The sequence below is a fragment of the Salvelinus namaycush genome, chromosome 2 (genome assembly GCF_016432855.1).
Source record: "Salvelinus namaycush isolate Seneca chromosome 2, SaNama_1.0, whole genome shotgun sequence".
Taxonomy (NCBI): Eukaryota; Metazoa; Chordata; class Actinopteri; order Salmoniformes; family Salmonidae; genus Salvelinus; species Salvelinus namaycush.
Window position 1 is genome coordinate 59,103,171 of NC_052308.1, and position 25,045 is coordinate 59,128,215.

Below are 25,045 nucleotides of genomic sequence, written 5' to 3' on the forward strand. Positions count from 1 at the left end.
AGTGTGAAAAGGGTACTAGATTCCAAACCAATCCTTTGTTTTAGGGGCGGAGTTGGTGGTGCGACCCAAGACGACCCACACGACCAACAGCAGCCGGGGCATGCTCACACTCACTGAGGAGGAAGCCTCCAGACGAAGTGGGGGGAGCCCCGCCATGTCGCCCTGTCATTCACTCCCATCAGGCCGTCCTATTGGACCACAAAGACCGGTAAGAGACCGGGCCGACCTATCGGTGGAGAGAGGCTTCTCTCCTTGCATGTTCATGGGAGTCGGCTCAGAGCTGGGTCGCCTGCTGTACAATGCGATTGATCTTCAGATGATATGGATGAGACCCACCTAAGCGGTGGGTGTTGTTGTTGATCTATCCAGATAATGTAAAGATTAGCTCTTCGGTGCCCCCTCTGGTCAGGATGTCAATTAACATGCAGTGCTAAGCCTAGGGTTGCAAAATTCCGATAACCTTGCCAAAATTACCTGTTTTTCCAGAAATCTCAGTTGGAAGATTCCTTCTAATTTCAGGCATCATTCTAGAAAAGCAGGGAATTTTGCAACCCTAGAATTTTGCAAGCCAGTGGGAACTGAATACCTTGGCGGGGGGGCGACCATTATTCCCACAGCCATTTTAGTGTCATTCACACTGTCATTGGTGTGACATATCCTGCCAGTGTAAAGAGAGAAAAAGTGCATTTTTCTGTGTCAGTAGGCACAAATTGTTCCTTTCCATGAGTTTGGTTTTGCCCATGACTTTTGGTTTTAACCATTGTTTTTGTAATGCTAAGGTATGAGTGGGAGACGTGGCTTTGCTAACTGCATATTCCAGTAGGATGTAGCCTTACATATTATAATTATTGAACAGTTTATGCTTTTTGGGTGAGATTGTGGCTTGAGTAGGGTTATTTTGACAGTGCCCCCCCCAAATGTATTTGTACAATATTTTCTCAATATTTTTCTCAATGAGTCCACAAGAGCATTTTCTCATAGTGCAGTTCCGGCAAATGCCAGATAGGCTGTTCCATACCACGGGCAGATTCCTGTTCCCAGTACGTCCCTGTATTCGGGATGACATTTGGCAGGGTTGCACTGCACTTGATGCCCTCGTTATGACACACTGACTGGTGAAACAAGACATACGCATACATGATGACACTGTCATTCTGATGAGAATAATGTAGCAAACATCCAGATAGCTGGGTCATATTCAGTATGGCACAACCGAGCAAAAGGTTTTTGTAACAAACAAACAAAATATTTGGACATGTTCAGGTGGTGCAACCTAGTTTCAAAACATTTTTCTTCACACTGAACATGTTCTGGACGTCAGTGTTAGAAAGTTAGATGTACACTGTCCTGACATGAAAACCTTTTGGTTGACAATGTTAAATGAAAAGGTTTAAACCATGGGTCTTCCCATCGCTGCCAACAAATGTGTTTAAGCTGACCGTTACCTCATACATAAAAAGATGCACAAAATAAAATATGGGGAATGTTCAAGTCTTTTAGCTGAATGAATTATAGAGGAAATTCAGCAAATTCTTGGAGAACAGTTGAAGTTGACAAAATGTTTCCTCATTGTTAAAACCAATGTGTCTCAGCCTGTAGCTTCCATTAGTGTTTCAGTTCTTTAGGGGTCTTTGAGGTGAGAATGTCATTCTCCATTTAAAAACGTGCAATCATACTATTTTGCCCAACAGTGATGTACACTACCATTCAAAAGTTTGGGGTGACTTAGAAATTTCCTTTTTTATTAAAGAAAAACTATTTTTTTGTCCATTAAAATAACATCAAATTGATCAGAAATACAGTGTAGCCATTGCTAATGTTGTAAATGACTATTGTAGCTCGAAACGGCAGATTTGTTTTAATGGAATATCTACATAGGCGTACAGAGGCCCATTATCGGCAACCATCACTCCTGTGTTCCAATGGCACGTTGTGTTAGCTAATCCAAGTTTATCATTTTAAAAGGCTAATTAATGATTAGAAAACCCTTTTGCAGTTATGTTAGTGAAAACTGTTGTGGAAAATACTGTGGTAAATATTTTCTTCTTCTTGAACTGCATTGTTGGTTAAGGGCTTGTAAGTAAGCATTTCTCAGTAAAGTCTACACTTGTTGTATTCGGCGCATGTGACAAATAAAGTCTGATTTGTTCTGGTTAAAGAAGCAATAAAACTGCCCTACTTTAGACTAGTTGAGTATTTGGAGCATCAGCATTTGTGGGTTTGATTACAGGCTCAAAATGGTCAGAAATAAATAACTTTCTTCTGAAACTCATCGATCTATTCTTGTTCTGAGAAATGAAGGCTATTTCATGCAAGAAATTGTCAAGAAACTGAAGAGCTCATACAACGCTGTGTACTACTCCCTTCACAGAATAGCTCAAACTGGCTCTAACCAGAATAGAAAGAGGAGTGGGAGGCCCCCGTGCACAACTGAGCAAGAGGACAAGTACATTAGAGTGGCTAGTTTGAGAAACAGACGCCTCACAAGTCCTCAACTGGCAGCTTCATTAAATAGTACCCGCAAAACACCAGTCTCAACATCAACATTGAAGAGGTGACTCCAGGATGCTGGCCTTCTAGGTAGAGTTGCAAAGAAAACGGCATATCTCAGACTGGCCAATAAAAAGAAAAGATTAAGATGGGCAAAAGAACACAGACACTGGAAAGAGGAAGATTGGAAAAAGGTGTTATGGACAGACGAAGTTTGAGGTGTTCGGATTACAAAGAAGAACATTCGTGAGACGCAGACAAAGTGAAAAGATGCTGGAGGTGGGCTTGACACCATCTGTCAAGCATGGTGGAGGCAATGTGATGGTCTGGGGTGCTTTGGTGGTGGTAAAGTGGGAGATTTGTACAGGGTAAAAGGGATCTTGAAGAAGGAAGGCTATCACTTAATTTTGCAATGCAATGCCATACCCTGTGGACGTCGCTTAATTGGAGCTAATTTCCTCCTACAACAGGACAATGACCCAAAGCATAGCTCCAAAACTATGCAATAACTATTTAGAGAAGAAGCAGTCAGCTGGTATTCTGTCTATAATGGAGTGGCCAGCACAGTCACCGGATCTCAACCCTTGAGATTGAGCTGTTGTGGGAGCAGCTTGACCGTATGGTACGTAAGAAGTGCCCATCAAGCCAATCCAATTTGTGGGAGGTGCTTCAGGAAGCATGGGGTGGAATATCCTCAGATTACCTCAACAAATTGACAACTAGAATGCCAAAGGTCTGCAAGGCTGTCATATCCTCAAATGGAGGATTCTTTGACGAAAGCAAAGTTTGAAGGACACCATTATTTAAAATAAAAGTCATTATTTATAACCTTGTCAACGTCTTGACTATTTCCTATTCATTTTGCAACTCATTTCATATATGTTTTCATGGAAAACAAGGAAATATTAGTTACACTTTCAACTCTGAAATACAGTTTTCTACACAAATATGTGTCAAGAAACAGGCATTTAAGTATGAACCAAATACACATCCATGAGTATTTCATATTTCATAAATGCTTTAAGCGTTTCAAAACAATCACTGGTTGGCATATGGCACAGGTGTCAAACATCCGGCCCAGAGCCCGGATCCGGCCTGCGAGAAGGTCCAATCCAGGGTGGTTTGAGTTTAAAAAAACTAACAATATAAATATTTTTTTTTGGGGGGGGGGGCACAAACTCAATATACTTTAAAATGACTAAAACAACATTTAAATTGTGTAGAAATTAAAATGGACCTACATACATAAATGTTCTTGACTGTGTCCAGCTCGCTAATAATCATCGAATTGAAAGCTAGACAATCAGGGAGCATCAAAAAGTCACAAAATGATGGATAGAGAACTGTTTTGAGTTTGACATCCCTGGTTGAATGAAGATCATGATGAGTTGATTATTGGAAACAGGTAGCTCCCTAGAGTTGGAGAACTCTAATTTACATAAACTGTGCATGCTGATAAGAAAACATTGTGTGAATGTATATTCAATGATTATGAACGTGTCATACATTGCTTACTACGGGCTACTGTGTATGTATAATGGGAGGCCCATACACATAGTGTAAGTACAGTAACACTTTATTTCTTTTTTATTCCCCTGTGCCAAACACTAGAGGGTGCCACAACACATCCCTGTGCTCAAAACATCCTAACTCAGAGCAGAGTATGTAAACTCTATATAGAAAAGTATGTGGACACCCTTTCAAATGAGTGAATTTGGCTATATCAGCCACACCCGTTGTTGACAGGTGTATAAAATCGAACACACAGCCATGCAATCTCCATAGACAAACATTGGTAGTAGAACGGCCTTACTGAAGAGCTCAGTGGCTTTTTTTATTTTTTATTATTATTCTTTTTTTTAATCCCCTTTTCTCCCCAATTTTTCGTGGTATCCAATCGCTAGTAATTACTATCTTGTCTCATCGCTACAACTCCCGTACGGGCTCGGGAGAGACGAAGGTCGAAAGCCATGCGTCCTCCGAAGCACAACCCAACCAAGCCGCACTGCTTCTTAACACAGCGCGCCTCCAACCCGGAAGCCAGCCGCACCAATGTGTCGGAGGAAACACCGTGCACCCGCCCCCCTCGGTTAGCGCGCACTGCGCCCGGCCCGCCACAGGAGTCGCTGGAGCGCGATGAGACAAGGATATCCCTACCGGCCAAACCCTCCCTAACCCGGACAACGCTAAGCCAATTGTGCGTCGCCCCACGGACCTCCCGGTCGCGGCCGGCTGCGACAGAGCCTGGGCGCGAACCCAGAGATTCTGGTGGCGCAGCTAGCACTGCGATGCAGTGCCCTAGACCACTGCGCCACCCGGGAGGCCCTAAGCTCAGTGGCTTTCAACGTGGCACCGTCATAGGATGCCACCTTTCCAGCAAGTCAGTTCGTCAAATTTCTGCCCTGCTAGAGCTGCCCCAGTCAACTAAGTTTTGTTATTGTGAAGTGGAAACGTCTAGGATCAACAACGGCTCAGCTGTGCAATGGTAGGCCACACAAGCTCACAGAACGGGACCACCGATTGCTGAAGCGTGTAAAAAATTATCTGTCCTCAGTTGCAACACTCACTGAGTTCCAAACTGCCTCTGGAAGCAACGTCAGCACAAGAACTGTTCGTCAGGAGCTTCATGAAATGGGTTTCCATGGCTGAGCAGCCGCACACAAGCCTAAGACCACCCACGTGCAATGCTAAGCGTCGGCTGGAGTGGTGGGAAGCTCGCCGCCATTGGACTCTGGAGCAGTGGAAACGCATTCTCTGGAGTGACAAATCACACTTCACCATCTGGCAGTCCGACGGCTGAATCTGGGTTTGCTGGATGCCAGGAGCATACTACCTGCCGTAATGTATAGTGCCAAATGTAAAGGTTGGTGGAGGAGGAATAATGGTCTGGGGCTGTTTTTCATGGTTCGGGTTAGGCCCCTTTATTCCAGTGAGGGGAAATATTAACGCTAAAGCATACAATGACTTTCTAGACGATTCTGTGCTTCCAACTTTGTGGCAACAGTTGGGGGAGGCCCTTTCCTGTTTCAGCATGACAATGCCCCATGCACAAAGCAATGTCCATGAAGAAATGGTTTGTTGAGATCGGTGTGGAATAACTTGACTGGCCTGCACAGAGCCCTGACCTCAACCCCATCGAACACCTTTGGGATGAATTGGAACGAGCCAGGCCTAATCGCCCAACATCAGTGCCCGACGTCACTAATGATCTTGTGGCTGAATGGAAGCAAGTCCCTGCAGCAATATTCCAACATCTAGTGGAAAGCCTTCCCAGAAGAGTGGAGGCTGTTACTGTAGCAAAGGGGGGACCAAATCCATATTAATGCCCATGATTTTGGAATGAGATTATCGACGAACAGGTGTCCACATACATTTGATCATGTAGTGTATTTATCTATGAGGTTAGGGTGAGAAATAACTCCCAGATCATTTGAAAGGTTTGAACGGAAAATGTGATACAGCTCCATATGAATGAAACAATGGTGCTCACTGTTAAAGGACAACAGTCAAAAAAAGAACATGGCTAACAAGAATGTCAGTCAGTAGTCACTGAGATGTGGTTTTAAATCCAGTTAGTTCAGATTGATTAATTGAAACAATAGTGTAGTTGGGTCGTTCCACAAAATGAGTCCCTTTTGTGTTCCTGTAACGGCTGTCGTCGGTGGAAGAAGGTGAGGACCAAGGTACAGCGTGGTAAGTGTTCATGATGTTTAATAATCGTCAAAACAGAACACTGAATAACAAAATAACAAAGAAACAACCGAAAACAGTTCTGTCTGGTGCAGACACACAAAGACTGAAAATAACCACCCACAAAACCCAACAGAAAACAGGCTACCTAAATATGGTTCCCAATCAGAGACAATGACTAACACCTGCCTCTGATTGAGAACCATATCAGGCCAAACGAGAAAACCAACACAGAAACACAAAACATAGATAACCCACCCAACTCACGCCCTGACCACACTAAAACAAAGAAAATACAAAAGAACTATGGTCAGAACGTGACAGTTCCTTTGATATTTCAAGTAGATATTGTGCACCAATATTGAATTTTACACTTGAATTATATTAAAAAGTACCCGAGTGTCAATCTAGTTAACATAATACAAATATTCACATCAAAATCCGTCTGTTTAACCCCACCAAATTTGTTCTTAACTGACTTGCCTGTATCTCTCTTAAAAGGTTCAATGCAGCCATTTTCATCTCAAAATAAAATAATTTCTGGGTAACAATTAAGTACCTTACTGTGATTGTTTTCAATTAAAGTGGCTAAAAAGAAACCAAAATAGCTCCTTAGCTAAATGATATTTCTCAAGCTAGAATTTTGCTAGGACTGTCTGGAAGTGGTTTGAGAGAGGGACCTAATTTAACCTGAAAACTAGCTGTTATTGGCAGAGAGTAGAGCAAACTCTCTTTGTTATTGGGCTATTAACTTGTACCACTTGGTGATGTCACCAGTCGGTCCAAAAACCCCACCCAATTGCCCCTCCCTGTTGCACACAACAAGCTTCCCTGTTACTTTATTTGGCAGTTAATATGCACTTACTATAGACCTCTTTTTTATGTGTTTTATGTGTTTGTCATGGCAGAATGTTAAAATGAGGTGAAATAAAACGTTCAACAAATTACACTACCCAAAAGGGACTAATTTCATGGAACGACTCAGTTATCACTCATTGCCTCAATTGAGTGGAATTTAAATGCACTGTGGAAGAATACCTTTTCAGATATTTTATTTACATTTTGGAGCAAATCCTTGTTCTTTGAAAACCCGAAATCAAAGTTGTTTTTATAATTTTTATTGAACAAAATACACACACTCAAACTATTTTGTGTACAAATCCAAAACTTCACACAACAGCCTTAATTAAAGTCACCTTTTGTAAGGTTCCCTTTTGTTGAAATCTGGTTTTCTGGTTGAAGCGAAGTCAGATAATCAGATTACAACCAGATAAAGGCATCCTTATCATGACGACATCAACAACCCTGGGAAAAATGTTGTTGAACCAACATCAGATTACAATCTCTTCAATTTGAATAAAAATACATAAACTAGCTAAGATTATACTAAACCTGATTTCATAGCTTTCCTGCAATTCTACACATTTTGCCAGACAAACATTTGCAATTTTAAAACACATTTCATGCTATTCTATACATTTTGCCATGAGACTGAGAGAACATTTCCAAGGGGCCCCCAACCAACGTGTTCATATGTTGTTGTTTTTTTTGGGGGGGGGCTGGAGGTCGGGGGCCCCAGGGCATGTGCCCTGCATGCCTCTTCAGTAATCTGGCCCTGGGAAAGGCACCATAATTTGGTTGTTAACTGGTCAGATGATTTCAATTATTTAAAGACGTTAAAAATATGTCTAAAAACATTTATAATCAGAACACAACCTGACATCGACCAGTTTTTCCCACTGGCTTAGATTACAATTTAATATTGTTGACCTTGTTGCCGTGCCTAAAAACCTTTTACACATTACCCAGCATCCATGTATCACTAGGGTCCGTTAGCACTGCATCAATTAGAAACCAGTCCTGAAGAACTCTTGTGTTATGCAGGTCTGCGTACCATTTTATCAACTTGACATTTTCTGTCTATTAAACCTTTTGTAAGTTTGCGTGTCTTTTTCTGACTGTTACGGTATGTCCATGAAATATGTTAAAGAACATGTTTTGCTCAGGAGTTTGGTACGAATAAATACCTGCATACACAAGGGGCCTTCAAAACCACAAGGCCAGTTCACCCATTCCCTGTGTCAGTTGTATTTCCTTGTCATGGATTACTGTAAAAGGAAACAAAAATGTTGATTTACTTACCTCACCAATAACGTTTTACCAGCCTTATTTGTGATTTCACCGCAAGTGCCTAGTACTGCAGGCCTCGCTACCGCAAACATGATCAAGGACCCTCGTTTTATTTGCCCTGTGACCTCTTCCTTGACATAACTGATGTATTTGCGCAACCTATCAATTAAAAGTACAGTATGTCAAGTTGCACTCACCCAAGGAGAAAAAGCGAGGGTGCCATGGGAACAACAAGCGAAGAAATAAAGTGGTGTTTTGGGGTAAGCACAGTTTAGGATAGTCCTTACTTCTGTTGTTTTTTTCTTAATTCGTTTCTGTTCCGAACCCTTTTTTATGTTGAGCCATATTTATTCCCTTTTTCTTCGTCCTGTGTTTGTGTTTCGTGTGCTTGATGAGACCATCTATATTTTGTGTTATTCATTTAGCATTTTCCAATGGTGATTTTTCGACTAACGTCTTTTAGCAAAATTGAGTGTAAATTTGATGGTGTCCAGGCATTTTCCCAGGTTCAATGTGTTGACATACTAGAGGAACATGTGCAGTACTTGTGTGTTTTTAATGGCATTGTTGGGGAATGTGTCCACTGTGCCTTGATTATGAGAGAGACGGAAACCTACTCTCATTTGCTTCCAATCTGGCAACCCACTTAAGAGTTTTGTAGAATACTGTCTTCTATCCTTTTAACATACTGTAATGGCAACCCTAGCTACAACCATAGTCTTCCTCTCCTTGTTTCTCTCTGGACTACATCAGAGAAACCTTACAGCATGCATACAGGGAAGGAGAGATGTATGACAAGCTATGTTTCAATACTCTATATGGATCCCTTTCCTTGTCTCCTTTTATCAGCTGACCTGAAAGGTACTGGATAGTTGAGAGCCCAAGCCTATAACTCTAAACTATCTAATCTTTTTAGATCGCTGGTGAGGAAGGGTAAGAAGACAAGGAAATGAAGCCGTTTCAGGAGTGTTGGGACGTGGCCTGATACTAGTCTATATAGTCTGTTAGCATGACCTGGTTGTTCCTCCCCCCTTCCATCCTAATTCCCCTCCTTCTGTTTTTTGATTGGTCTCTTCTGCAGCTGGAGGATGACAGGCACCACCCGAGGCCCAATCAGCTGCGGAGGCTGGCCTCCTACGTCTTCTCATCCTCCACGCTGGAGACGGAGCAGTACCCGCACCCCGGAGGGTCCTTCATCCAGCGGAGCCGCTCGGCCGAGAGCAGCCCCGCCCACATGAACGCTTCCACCCACCGGCGCCATGCTCCCCTGCAGAGCCCGGGCAGCCCGCGGAGCAGGCACTCGGTCCTGAACGTGTCGCGCACGCAAATCCAGCAATTGCTTGCCAAGCTCATGAACAAGAACGCGAGCTGAGGGAAGGGCACTCTGCATGCCAAAATGCATTAACGTATACTCGTACACACCCATTGTGTACATACAGAGGGACATACTCATGTACACACATGCAGTTTGTAACCCAAAGAGCCATATTTTGGCGGGTTGGTTAGAACACAAACACATGCACGCTTGCACACACGTACACGCAAACATGCTGAACTAAAACACAAACAACTCACTTTAATGTAACTAACTTTTTGAAAGGTGAATACGAAGAGAAGAAAAGTGCTGACAGCAAAATATTTTTCGCGCAATAAACTCTTAAAAGTCTGCTACTTGCAAAGTCAGTTGCACATGCCACAAAAATGTACACAATTTCAGTAAAAAGTGGTGGAAGTGTAAACTTGAGGTTTCTTCATCCTTTAATGGTGCCGTGAGGAGGAGGAGTCACAAAACCGGGACTGTTAAGAGGCTGTTCAACTTCATTTGCATTCTTCTTTTTCCATTCATGCTGAAGGCTTGAGGGATTGTCGTCGAATGCAGGTCATGTCGGCGATGCGTACCTAAAGGAATACAGTAACGCTTTCGGTAACATTAAAATAAAGGGGCAATCTGTAGTTCAAACAATAAGGCGGTCGGGTCACCCCACCACTGTTTTGGTAAACAGCTGAGGGATGGGGATGAAGAACTATTCTCGAATTCATAGACAGAGCTATGTAAGGAATGAAGATCCATGATATCAAACGTACAGTTTTAGCCATGTTTTGATGCTGTTTAACAATTACATTGTTTACAATCAATGGAGTAAACCAAGCATATATTTTGGCTTCTGATGGGGTACGACAGTTGAACCAAGCTCATGAGGCATTTCTAAGTTATATTCTTTAAGAATCAATGGGTATGTATTAAAATGGATGTACCAATCGCAGATTGCCCACGCAGGTATAATGCATTATGATGACGTTATAATGCAATGTAAGTCGTTATAAAGGCTCATACATGCTTATAACAAGTAATAACGCTTTACACCTGCAAGCTACAAGTTGTGTTACCACACTTTCCTTAAATAATATTTCCTCATAAGACCTATGTGCACTGTCATGATAATGACATATAGCTGTCATAAGCAGTTACGGCCTCTAGTGATAGCTGACTTTAAGCAGTCGTAACCAACTGACTTAGGTACATGCTAGGCCAGCTACTTTATCAACGGTGTCATAACAATGTAGAGTCCTAAGTTATCCTTGTTTATCCCAAGGCGTCAGTTATGTCATGCTCCTGACACTGTAATGAGGGTCTTGTGACAAAGCATTTGAGTTCAATTATTCCCCAGAGACGGCATGAGATGCTAGGGTACTATCCGTGCTCTGCAGTCTTCACACTGATCTTGTGTAGCTTGGTCCCAGATCTGTTTGTGCCGTCTTGCAAACACTTATGGTCATTGTCAAATCAAACTTTATTTGTCACATGCACCGAGTGTAGAGTGTACCGTGAAATGCTTACTTAACCAACAGTGCAGTTCAAGAAGAGTTAAGAATATATTTACCAAATCAACTAAAGTTAAAAAAAATGTTTTTCAAGTAACACAATAACATAACAATAATGAGGCTATATACAGTACAGGGGGTACCGGTACAGAGTCAGTGTGCGGGGGTACAGGTTAGAGGTAATTTGTACATGTAGGTAGGGTTGAAGTGACTATGCATAGACAACAAACAGCGAGCAGCAGCAGTGTACAAAACAAATGGGGGGGGTCAATGTAACAGTCCGGTGGCCATTTGAATAATTGTTCAGCAGTCTTATGGCTTGGGGGTAGAAGCCGTTAAGGAGCCTTTTGGTCCAAGACTTGGCGGTCCGGTATCGTTTGCTTTGCGTTAGCAGAGAAAACAGTCAATGACTTGGGTGACTGGAGTGTCTGTCAATTTTATGAGCTTTCCTCTGACACCGCCTGTTATATAGGTCCTGGATTGCAGGAAGCTTGGCCCCAGTGATGTACAGAGCCGTACGCACCACCCTCTGCAGCGCCTTACGGTCAGATGCCGAGCAGCTGCCACACCAAGCAGTGATGCAACTGGTTAGGATGCTCTCGATGGTGCATCTGTAGAACTTATTGAGGATCTGGGGACCCGTGCCAAATCTTTTCAGTCTCCTGAGGGGGAAAAGGTTTTGTCGTGCCCTCTTCACGACTGTCTTGGTGTGTTTGGACCATGATAGTTCGTTGGTATTGTGGACACCAAGGAACTTGGAACTCTCGACCCGCTCCACTACAGCCCCGTTGATATTAATGGGGGCCTGTTCGGCCCGCCTTTTCCTGTAGTCCACGATCAGCTCCTTGTCTTGCTCACATTGAGGAAGAGGTTGTGGTCCTGGCACCACACTGCCGGTTCTCTGACCTCCTCCCTATAGGCTGTCTCATCGTTGTCGGTGATCACACTGTTGTGTTGTCAGCAAACTTAATGATGGTGTTGGAGTCGTGTTTGGCCACACAGTCGTGGGTGAACAGGGAGTACAGTAGGGGACTAAGTACACACCCCTGAGGGGCCCCAGTGTTGAGGATCAGCGTGGCAGACGTGTTGTTTCCTACCCTTACCACCTGGGGGCGGCCCGTCAAAGTCCAGGATCCAGTTGCAGAGGGAGGTGTTTAGTCCCAGGGTCCTTAGCTTAGTGATGAGCTTCGTAGGCACTATGGTGTTGAACACTGAGCTGTAGTCAATGGATAGCATTCTCACCTAGGTGTTCCTTTTGTCCAGGTGGGAAAGGGCAGTGGGGAGTGCGATTGAGATTGTGTCATCTGTGGATCTGTTGGGGTGGTATGGAAATTGGAGTGGGTCTAGGGTATCCGGGAGGATACTATTGATGTGAGCCATGACCAGCCTTTCAAAGCACTTCATGGCTACCGATGTAAGTGCTACGGGCCGGTAATCATTTAGGCAGGTTACCTTCGCTCCATTGGGCACAGGGACTATGGTGGTCTGCTTGAAACATGTAGGTATCAGACTCAGTCAGGGAGAGGCTGAAAATGTCAGTGAAGACACTTGACAGTTGGTCCGCGCATGCTTTGAGTACACGTCCTGGTAATCCATCTGGCCCTGCGGCTTTGTGAATGTTGACCTGTTTAAAGGTCTTGCTCACATCGGCAACCGAGAGCGTTATCACAAAGTCATCCAGAACAGCTGGTGCTCTCGTGCATGCTTCAGTGTTGCTTGCCTCGAAGCGAGCATAAAAGGCATTTAGCTCGTCTGGTAGGCTCGCGTCACTGGGCGTCTGGGTTGCCCTTTGTAGTCCATAATAGTTTTCAAGCCCTACCACATCCGACGAGCATCAGAGCCGGTGTAGTAGGATTCAATCTTAATCCTGTATTGACGCTTTGCTTGTTTGATAGTTCGTCTGAGGGCATAGAGTGATTTCTTATAGGCATCCGAATTAGTGTCCCGCTCCTTGAAAGCGGCAGCTCTAGCCTTTAGCTCGATGCGGATGTTGCCTGTAATCCATGGCTTCTGGTTGGGATATACGGTCACTGTGGGGAATACGTCGTCGATGCACTTATTGATGAAACCGATACTCCTCAATCCGGAACATATTCCAGTCTGTGCTAGCAAAACACCCCTGCGTAGCATCCGCATCATCTGACCACTTCCATCTTGAGCAAGTCACTGGTACTTCCTGCTTTAGTTTTTGCTTGTAAATTCTTATTTACAATGACAGATTAGGAACAGTGGGTTAACTGCCTTGTTCAGGGGCAGAATGACCTTGTCAGCTCGGGGATTCGATCCACCAACGTTTCGGTTACTGGCCCAACGCTCTAACCACTAGGCTACCTGCCGCCCCTGGTGCTCTAGAGTTGTTTTTCCTCTGGTTGCACATGACATGCTTGTAAAAAATTTGTAAAACTGATTTAAGTTAGCCTGCATTAAAGTCCACTAGGAGCGCCGCTTCTGGGTGAGCATTTTCTTGTTTGCTTATGGCCTTATAGTGTTGGTTGAGTGCGGTCTTAGTGCCAGCATCTGTCTGTGGTGGTAAATAGACGGCTACGAATAATATAGATGAGAACTCTCTTGGTAGATAGTGTGGTCTACAGCTTATCATAAGGTACTCTACCTCAGGCGAACAATGCAATACAATACCTAGAGACTTCTTTAATATTAGACATTGCGCACGATCTGTTATTGACAAAAAGACACACATCCCCACCCCTCGTCTTACCAGACGTAGCTTCTCTGTTCTGCCGGTGCATTGAAAATCCCTCCAGCTCTATATTATCCATGTCGTCCATAACAACGTCCTAACAATGACCATACTGTTGGCAAGACAGCACAAACAGATCTGGGACCAGGCTAGTTCTTGTGGAATGTAAACAGAAATCCTTCAGCATCTGTATGTTTATCACACAGGGCACTTTTCTATAGGTCTTATCTCGCTTTTGGTGTACTAGAGGTGTTTTTTGTGTGTCGGTTGCTTGCATCTCCATGCTTTCTATGCGTTAAAATGCTTGAGCAATGGATTAGGCAGGCCTCTGAAGGGTGAGGATATGAAGTGTGGGGTTTTGCAATAGGAAAACTCCTGTTCTCTAATATTCTGTGTCATGTTTTATGACAAGCGTTATCGTGGTTGACTTCAATGTACTGTACAGATCTTAGTTTGATCACTCTTTTGTTGCTGAGAATTTAAACTTGTTATGTCTGAGTTTTTAAAAAGGCTTTGAAATTTCAGACTTGAATGCTCTAACAGAAAATGTATCAACCCCTACAAAAATGTCCATTCATGATAATGCACATAATAATTTCCATGTCCTGTTGCTGCAGGATTATATTCATGCTGTAGCAAACGGACTAAAATGAAGATCCTACATCTGTATTTCCATTATGGCTACTATGACTACAATGGCATCTTGAACTATAGAAATTATTGGCCGTATCAGTTGTCCCATACATATAACTTTAGTGTAATTCTATATGGTTCTCTTTGGCTTGAGGTATTGAAAATGTAATAACACTTGCTGTACCAGTGTCCAAATCATGTTATAACATGTCATGGCAGTTTATGACAACTTACTGTAGCCACGGTAACATGATTCGATGGGTATGATGCAGGAAATGGTGAAACCTACTTTCATATAACTGTTCTTAATTCAGTTATGTGACATAGCATTTAATGACGTGCTACACTACATGAAAAGGTATGTGGACACCTGCTCGTCGAACATCTCATTCCAAAATCATGTGCATTAATATGTAGTTGGTCCCCCCCCCCTTTGCTGCTACAACAGCCTCCACTAGATGTTGGAACATTGCTGCGGGGACTTCCATTCAGCCACATGAGCATTAGTGAGGTCGGCCACTGATGTTGGGCGATTAGGCCTGGCTCGTCGGCATGCCAATTCATCCCAAAGGTGATGGGTTTGAGGTCAGGGCTCTGTGCAGGCCAGTCAAGTTCTTCCACACCGATCTCGACAAACCATTTTTGTAAAGACCTCGCTTTGTGCACGGCATTGTCATGCACGGGCATTCCTCAAACTGTTGCCACAAAGTTGGAAGCACAGAATTGTCTAGAATGTCATTGTATGCTGTAGCGTTAAGATTTCTCTTCACTGGAACTAAGGGGCTTAGCCCGAACCATGAAAAGCCCCAGGCCATTATTCCTCTTCCACCAAACATTACAGTTGGCACTATTCATACGGACAGGTAGCATTCTCCTGGCCAAACCCAGATTCGTCCGTCGGGCTGCCAGATGGTGAAGTGTGATTCATCACTCCAGAGAATGCGTTTCCACTGCTCCAGAGTCCAATGGCGGTGAGCTTTACACCACTCCAACCGACGCTTGGCATTGTGCATGGTGATCTTAGGCTTGTGTGTGGCTGCTCGGCCATGGAAACCCATTTCAAACGAACATTTCTTGTACTGACGTTGCTTCCAGCTTCAGCTCACCCTAGTAGTTATTTCACAGTTGTCTGAAGTTCGTTTGGTCATGAAATCGTGAAATCACATCACTTTGGTCGTGAAATCACATCACTGTCTGGAATCGGTAGCAAAGCTGCTATGTGTGAATGTTGACGGAGGAAAACTTGCACGTTTTAAGTTCTACCCAGAGAGACTGGATTTCCTGCTTGAGATAGAAGTTGCCTCTAACCACAGATCTAGGATAAGATCACCCAACCCTGAATCCTATCCTTAACCATAAGCAGGGTAGACCCTGGACCAGTGGTTAGGGTGTACTATGCAAACAGCTGTGTTTTATGAATTGAAATCTGGTTCCAAAGTATTTCAGGCACTTACAGTTTAAGCTCCATAGAATGACATCTCTGCCATTGCATTAGCTCAGCACTTCAACTCTGTCATTGTTATAGATAGATAATGCCAGGGTTTGGATTGCACTGGGGGGGCTTTGCGTTATCTATCTTCCTGCAGAATAGCATAAACCATTAATTCAAGTAGCCAAAGTTAGCCAAAAATGCCATTGGAATTCTGTGGGTTTTGGTGTGTATTTTTGCAGTGAAGTGAGCTACATACTGTATCAGGATCGACTGTTGTATGTGACAGTATGTTTGTGTAGATAAGTCATCAACATAGCACTTTCTCCATTGTTGTCCTTTGAGTACTGTACCTCACTATTGCACTTTATTAAGGACTTAACAGGAGAACTTGGTTACTGTTGGGCCCAGGTAGAAAATATTGATGCAAAAGATGAGAAACGCAATAAATAAGGGTGCTTGGGGGGAAAATGTTATGCCATTTTGAAGAAAAAAGGTTGAGGAAAGGAGGAGGATTGGTTATTTCCACACTCATTTTATGCCACTCTCTCCATCCCCAACCAATGAGGTTTCAGACACTTAAGTGGGTAGCAGTTCTAATGTAAAGGGCATGCACTGTAGATGTAGCCAAGTGCAAAAATGTACAGTATAGAAATGAATTGTATAGAATTGCACCTCAGCTTAGAAATACTTGACCCGTGACATCACAGGCTTCACGCTGCACTGTAAGCTGATTTTTGTTACACGCCAATGTTTTTTGGATGTCTTTTCAACATTTTAATGAACGTTTTATGCTGTTATTTTACTGATATCTTGTAATAACCATGTATCTCTTGGCTTTGTGTTCCCTGTTTTGCTGAAACCATTGTGAAGAGGAACGATACTACTGTATTTCTGAAATGGCATAACCACATACAGCCTTCTTATTTGGTCTTCTCAATGAGTAGGATCTTATGTTTCTTTTATGATTGCTTTTGTGAATGCGCTAAAGGGCTACGCTTACAGAAATATGCACCATTTTTACTTTTGCCAAGCTTTGCATTTAAGACGTTTGCATTTACTTAACGGCACTAAGAAGCAAGCAAGCATCCCTCTCTGAATGTCGCCTCTGTCTCTGATTTAGAAAAGATAACTGTTCCGTCAGTTCATTAATCACTGCTTGGTTAGACAATTTTCAGCAAATCATGCTTGTCGTTTTGTGTATAGCATCATGTAACGAGCACTACTCAGTGAATGTACTGAGAGTGGATTAGCTGCTAACGCCAAACTTCATTTTGCACACATGCAAATTGTTCATTGACATAATTGGCAATGATATTAAAAAATATATTGTTTTTGTACTTTTTTGTCCGTTCTCGGTCAAACAAATCTCGCCATAATACTCAATCAAAACAGGATGTCGAATGTTGTCACTGAACTCTGAAAATAACGCAGGCAATTTTGAAATGTACTTGCAGAGAAATTGTATTGTACAAGACTGTTTTCATACTTCTAACATTATTTGCATGATATATAATAATATCAAACCTCTGGCTATAAATGTATAGTACGGTCATTCTATGAAATTAATGCCTTTTGCATCCCTTTAGTATTTTAAGTAGAAATTGTACACCAATGGGCCTCCCGAGTGGCGCAGTGGCCTAAGGCATCACAGTGCTTTAGGCGTCACTACAGACCCGGGTTCGATCCCAGGCTGTGTCACAGCCTTCCGTGACCGGGAGACAGATGAGGCGGCCTACAATTGGCCCAGCGTTGTCTGGGTTAGGGGAGGGTTTGGCCGGCCGTGATTTCCTTGTCCCATCGCGCTCTAGCGACTCCTTGTGGCGGGCCGGATGCCTGCAAGCTGACCTCGGTCGCCAGCTGGACTGTGTTTCCTCCCACACATTGGTGCGGAAGGCTTCCGGGTTAAGCGAGCAGTGTGTCAAGAAGCAGTGCGGCTTGGCAGGGTCGTGTTTCGGAGGATGCATGGCTCTTGACCTTCGCCTCTCCTGAGTCCGTAGTGGAGTTGCAGAGATGGGACAAGACTGTAACTACCAATTGGATACCAATTGGGGGTACAAGTACAAAATAAAACAATAATAATAATTGTGCACCAATATTGAATTCTAAAAGCCTGTTATATTCAATGAAGTATCATTTAATATAGCCAACATGGACAATTCAATAAATCTGTTTTTATAATATGAATAAAGACTTGCTAAAGTGCCAAAAGACTTGCTAAAGTGCCAGAATTTTGAAAGGTCCCTCAAGTTCTTCAGAGTTTAGGAAGATTTAACCAGTTTAACCAGTTTAGGAAGATTTAACCAATTATTTGATTTAACTGTCATGTGACATAAGTATAAAAAAATAAATTAAAATGATCATATCTCACACATGACAGACGGGTTAACAGGGTTAACCAACAACCCCAAAAAATCCAAAGTCTTCATCATTGTAATGCTATAGTTACATTGTTGCTTTGACAAAGTCATTTCTGAAAGATTATTATATATTTCATGTGATTAATTTACATCTGTCCCTCATTTTAAGGTCAACCCTGTTAACCGAACTCTCATTTTGATATGGTGAAACTATTCATTCTTAATTCTAGAAGTCAAATCATAGTGTGAAAGCAGGTGAGCTGGTTGTGCTCTTTTTGGCAATTCTCTGGTGTTTTGTGTTGGAAACCTGAGGGTGTCGAGCAAAACACGTCAACCCTTTTATAAATTAGGTGAAATCAAAAGTTTTGTTTGAACATGTTATACTACTCAAATGGCACCCAATTGGTGGAATAACCCAGTGATATTTTTTCAGTGAGTTCTGTATATTACCACGGGTAAAGGGATAGTTCCAGTCGGTATTAGATATAGAACGTACCGGCCCCACTCGCCTGTGGGGAAACAAACTGTGGTGACCTAAGTTACCCCATTGGCTCACAGCAAAAACGTGACCTTTTTCAAACGCACTTTTCTTGTCTGCTTGTATTAGTCAATTACAAAACTACATTTAAGAAAGGTACAATATGTCTAAAGAGAACTTTTCAACATTGCCTGCGTTTCCACTGCTTAGAAAAAACGTTATATTGTAGGTCTTCCCTAATGACCCTTTTCATGAAGGTGTTAGCAGCCACGTGAGTGAGAGCTAGCTAGCTATCAACCGCAACATTAAGATAGCCAAGACCAACAACACAAACAAACGGACTATACAGCTACAAGTAGTGAGTGGAGTTACAAACAGACTATACTTAACAAGTTAACTGTCTTACCTGTGAGGAAATGTTTTCCATACACACAGCTATGTGTAGCATACTTGGACACTGTCTCCCCACATGTCCCATGCCAAATAGCTCTTCTCGCAGGCTCTATTTCCCTATATGGGAGCATTGCGAACCATAGATCTGGATTTTTTTTACCTGGTTACATTGAACAACACAGCAGCTTTTCGGCATGTTTTGTTATTTCTATATAACAAAAAAACAACGATGAAGTTGGCTCTTTTACAATGGGGGTCAATTGGAAAGAATGTTTGTTTTCCCCAATTTGTGGGCGTGCAATTCCTTATTATTATGTGAATATTGACTCGGAGTATACTCACGGATCAAACATGTATTTCAAGTTGCAGCGAAGAGGGACTTGCATTTTCAGTTAACAAAACTATGTGCTTGGCACCTTACTATTTTAATTTCTCAGATAAGTTAAACATATTCAGTTCACGTCACTGATACATGAGCATATCTTCCATATGTTCTGCATATCCTGTCCTATAGTCTGAAAAATGACTTGACCGCGAGGCTGGGTGTCCAATCTATTGTAAATGGATAGCGTTATAAGTTGAGAAATCTGCTGCGAAATCCACAGGACATGGGCAAAGTGTCTTGTGAAATATTGTAAACTGTTTATTGTGGCAGAAATCCCGTTTAGCCATGGACTAAGAGTGATTGAAAATGCCATAGATGTGATACCTGTTTAACATATCACATAACATTACATAAAGCCACTGCACTGTAAAGCACACGGTATGCTCAGAAAGCCCCTTAGCCTTTCAAGTTGAGTTAAAATAAAAGCATGATGTGGTCTTGTATACAATTATTATCTTGAATTGCAGTTGTATTTGTCAACGATAGCCTAGAATTTGAAAGTGTTTTCAGTCTATAAGTCTTAAGTGTTTAATGACTTGAATATTTTATGCATCTCCGTAAGGAAAATTGACTGAAAATTAAGATGTACTGTAAAACTTAAATTAAATGCAGTTTCAAATAGCCGCATGTACTTTTTAATAGCCGTGCAATGGCACACATTTCATCAAAAAAACGCCTGTTTCAAATGAACGTCGGGTGTGTAAATGATAACACATTAGTGCAGGAAATGAATAAATTGAATAAAATGCGCCTGTTGTGTTCAGGGATGTAGGCTAGAGCTCTGCTACACGACCTGAGTCCGATGGGCCTTGACATTATACATTGGGTTAGTGCCGGGTAGGGCCTGTTTTTTCATCAATAACTACGGTACGGGTAGGCCGCGGGTATCACTAAATTGATCATTAACATTTTGAAGCTGAGCTATTTGCTTCTGCTCTGCTGCACAGTACATATCATGGTGTCAGAAGTGCTTCAACCTCGTCAAATATAAGACAAGAACATTGTTCAGTCTACAGGAGAGATTTTTGTCAAGTCGTTGTAAATGAGTGAGCATTCATCTTCATATTTGGAAACAGGGCTCATGAGATAGTAGAAGGTACTGTATGATATAATTGTGAAATAAATAAATAGTAGTGAGTATAACTGCAGTATTTGTCAAGCGTGATCCGTGAGTGTCTTTTAGATGTACGATATACTGTATATACACGTGTAAGCATTTTTTGTATCACAATACAATTGTACAGTCTGCTTGTAATATTTACAGGTAAAAAGCATGTATTTTAAACTTTTTGTAAATCAACAAAACGTATGTATGTGTATATATATATATATATACATACAACTCAATAAATGTTCAATTCCCAGTGGGCAAAACTGTTTGAAATGATGTATTTTTAACTTTAAAACATGTTGAAAATACGTACTTTTAACCAGTTTGCCTACTGAGTTCTCAGTTAATCTGTAGTAGCATGCAAGATAGTTGGTTTTAGTGTTTATATACTACAGTACTGTATGTCAAATCTTTATGAAGGGAAACACTTGAAAATCACAAGATATTGAAGTGTCTCTCTAAAAGGGAATACTCTTCAATGCATTTTTGTGCCTTTTCTATCAATGTATGTAATCTAGACAATCTTTAAAAGCCTGTGTATAACCCAAAAAACATTAAATCGTTTGGGGAAACAATTTTGTCCCTCGTTTCGTTCTTTATGAAGTTATCTTAGATATGTTCACATTACATAATCTTGGGTGTTTTCCCAGTTTTGTCCTCATTTACATTGTGTGACATGAGCCATATCTTCCAAAATACTTATTGTTTTATATTTTTTGCCTTGACAATATTTCCAGCATGCCTCTTGTTCCAAGTGAAAAAGTAATTATTTAATTGCATCTTTTGTAGGTGATCATGTCTCCGACTGAGCACAATGGTCTATCTCAGCCTTGTCCAGACTTCAGGACCAAGGGCCAGCTGGACGAGAAGGAGCATTTCCACATCCTTCCCCAGCTCCAGGTCAAGCGGGCCGACTTCCTCACCGTCATGCTGACCGGCACCCTTCCTCAGCGGCGAACCTTCACAGCAGCTCTGCCAGCAGAGAACGAGGTCCAGGAGCCCCAGGGCCCGCGGGACGATGACGTGACCAAGAGTGAGTCGAACAGCGAGGCCAGCCAAAAAAGCACAGAGCGGAGCCAGGATGGGGCCCCTAATACCCTCATGGCCGATGATGGTCCCAGGTGCCCCCGGGAACCCGCCTCGGCCGCAGATGCTGACCCTGACTTGGAGGACGGCTCCAAGACCCTGGTTCTGTTCTCGCCGGGGGATACCCGAAAGTCTCCATCCACTGGGGGAGAACACGTCCTGCTGGAGGTTGACTTCGGGACGCCGTCTGCCTCTACCCCTAGGAACGATATGCCTCTGGTGGGTGCGGGCAGCCAGCCAGAGCTCTCCTTCACACTGAGGTCAGACTTGAGGCCATCCACCCCAATCGCCCCCGTGTCTCCCCCCTTCACCAAAGTCGAGCGCACCTTCGTCCATATCGCCGAGACTTCTCACTTTAACGTCATGTCTTCCAGAGGTCAGACCGCAAAGGAGAGCTGCGACCTCTCTGCCGTTACCCAGGAGACCTCACCATGGGAAGGAGACTCCCATGATCAGACCGTACATGTTGAACAGGGTGATGAATCCCAGCGTCTTTCCAGAGAGCCCCAAGCCCATTCTATCCCAGACGTGACCCTGGAGAACGGTGTCACTCGCACCAAACCAGACGACCGCCCACCGCTGGTTTTTGTTAAGTCCTTGGAACCTGTCCCAGAAGCCATGTCGCCCATTCTGGAACACAAAACTCTCTCTGCAGATCCCAACAAGGGGGCATTGTCTACCGAAGGTGTTGCCGAGTCCAACGCTGGATTACCGTATACCGCACTCAGGCAGAGGATCAAAAGCCGCATCCCGGTTCTACTGTCTGAAGAAGACACAGGCTCGGAGCGTTCAGCCTCACTCTCTGCCCGAGCGCGACTACGGAAGAGAGCCCGGCAACTGGACCTGGCACGGCTGGTGGTGCAGAAGCAGCAGGGCCGCTGGATGAGGCTACCTTCGGGGACATCCTCCTCGTTGTCCTCTGGCGATGGGAGGGCCTCCGAGACGCTCTCCACCACCGGCTCGGAAGAAGACACCCACGCCTCGGATGAGTCCCTGGCCAGGAGGAGCTCATGTCTGAAGGCCAGGGCAGGGGCTGGAGGGGACCAGAGCCATACGGAGTGGCGCAGCAGAATCCCCAGGCCCGTCACCCCCATCAAGAGGCCCTCGGGGCGGCTGGTGGCCGCCGTGGCCTCCCCTCTCGCGTTGCCAGTATCGGGCATTTGTAGAGATGCATCCACCTTTGGTAATGGGTAAGTAGTCTTCACAACATCATGTTTGCAAACATAACATTATTACATTGTATGGCTCATTGGTTACCACTGTAAATGAAAAGACCCTTGATTGCTTTACTATAATTTATGAAAACACTTCTTTACAGTGCCAAATATTGAGAGTTTAGCCATTGCCAAAGACAGTCTGATTTCTGTCGTTTATGACCTAAACTTAATTTGATTGGTTGAACGGTGTCATGTTCTTTAAAGTTTTGTTATGATTTTTGTAAAAACACTTAAATGATGACTTATCAAAGGTTTCCGGGGGGAAGAATTAACTCTTATTCCACTTATTCTCATTTCAGGCTCCAAGTTCAGAAAATAGGACTGAGCACTCTCCCGACCCAGAGGCGGTCTAAACCTCTGCAGACTGGCTCCTCCTCTTCCTCCTCCTGTCCGAGGCCATGTCCTGTCCCCGCCCAGCCCTGCGGCAGCCCCCGCATGCCCCTGCGCTGCGTTTTCATGACCCGACGCAGCCTAAGCACCTCCCACTGCAGGACAGACAGCCCCTCCCCCCAACGTGTCCATCCAACTAGACAGCCCCTCTCTGTCCGGCTCACAACTGCCCCTCCGCTCCGGCCCAGGGCTAATACTACTACCACCACCATGAAACAGGCCAACTCACAGGGCCGCTTTACCCAGGCGTTCACCGCTATGCCTGCCAGAATCAGAGCCAAATCCACAGGCCCTGCCAAAGCGAAACAAAGCAGAGAGGACAAGATGGCTACCTCGAGATAGTAAACAGATTCACTGGGATGAAACGCATACGCTTCTCTGTTGTCCTCAGAGAGACTCAATGCCTCAAAAAGCTCCAGGCCGACCCCAAATGAAGACTGACGTAGTTTCCCATCTTTTTTAATCTTTCAAATACCTTCTTTGATCTAAATCATGTACCTCTACTAACTAGACCATGACAACAACATTTAGAAGAGGAACCATACGGAACGATCTTCATGAGCTTCCAGTCAAATAACTTTTAGTCAATGTCACCGAGGAGCGATGCTACCATGGTGCTATGTGTACGCTGTTCACTGGTGCATTGTATAAATGTTCCTTTTGTTTCTGAGGTTGAACATTTCTTTAGGTTTGTGAATTTTGCATCCTACATGCAAGAAATGTATTTGAACAAAGTCGTCGTCATGACCCCTTTGCAAGCCAAGTTGCAATCTTTCTCAACACACAAACGTCTCACACCGATATACTAAGTTATCATCGACAATATCCTGCTCACTTTACATTGCATGGTATAGATATCACAAACACTTTTGATAATTTGAATAATGTTAAGGAAATTTACGAAAGTCTCAATCTTCCAATGGTCTGACGCGATAACCAAATCTGATAGAATGCAAAGGCCAAAATCATTCCCAACTCTGGTCAGATGTGTTAAAAGAGGAAGGTTGGATTATGGGGTAAATTACTGCCGATATTAAGCGAATGCAGAAGTAATATTGCTGGCCTCCTTGTTAGCGTGTGACAATGGGCATGCATTATATCATTCTATTTTTGGGGTGTTTGATTATATTTACATTCCGAAGACGTGTATATAATATGATCATTTCTTGAAAAAAAGACATCTTTATTTTTTATCTTGTGAAAACAACCTGTATATTTTGCCTTTCCTCTGCTGTTGAACAATGTTGGCAAATATGCCTGTTTTTTTACGCATGAGAAAAATAAGGTTAACTTTGAGCGATAGATACCTGCCTTATAATGTTCTGACAATGAAATGAATGGTGGATCATTGGAACCCATGTTTTGTGTTTGTATTGGGTAAATGAAACCTACAATTGCAGGGCACTGAGCTAAAGTAAAATCATGGTCATGTGGATTGACTATCTCCTGTTTCCTTTCTACACTGTTTGTCAGATATAACCATGGCCTCTAGAAAGGACTGCTTCTTGTTTTCATCCTGTTCTAATCAGAGACTGATTCACCAGGTGAACACCAGGTGACACCAGGTGAGGGCAATAAAAGTACCAGGTTGAAACAAAAAGCAGAAGTGTTTCGGCCCTCCAGGACTGGAACTGAAGCATCTTGGGCAACTGAATAGGTCTGAAAGGTTCCTTATCAGGGTGAATTGACTCCGACACATTTTTGAAGTGTTTTCACATATTTAGGTCATTTT

General features: G+C 43.2%; 1 protein-coding gene across 1 annotated transcript in view; it reads left to right on the forward strand.

The window, feature by feature from the left end:
- Positions 1–23,655, forward strand: part of LOC120022443 (tau-tubulin kinase 1-like) — a 45,776-nt gene extending 22,121 nt beyond the window's left edge. The window contains exons 13-16 of the mRNA XM_038966348.1: positions 45–208; positions 9,392–9,673; positions 21,410–22,896; positions 23,223–23,655. Coding sequence (XP_038822276.1) covers positions 45–208; positions 9,392–9,673; positions 21,410–22,896; positions 23,223–23,655 — 2,366 coding nt within the window. The remainder of the gene's footprint in view (positions 1–44; positions 209–9,391; positions 9,674–21,409; positions 22,897–23,222) is intronic.
- Positions 23,656–25,045: the final 1,390 nt, after the last annotated feature.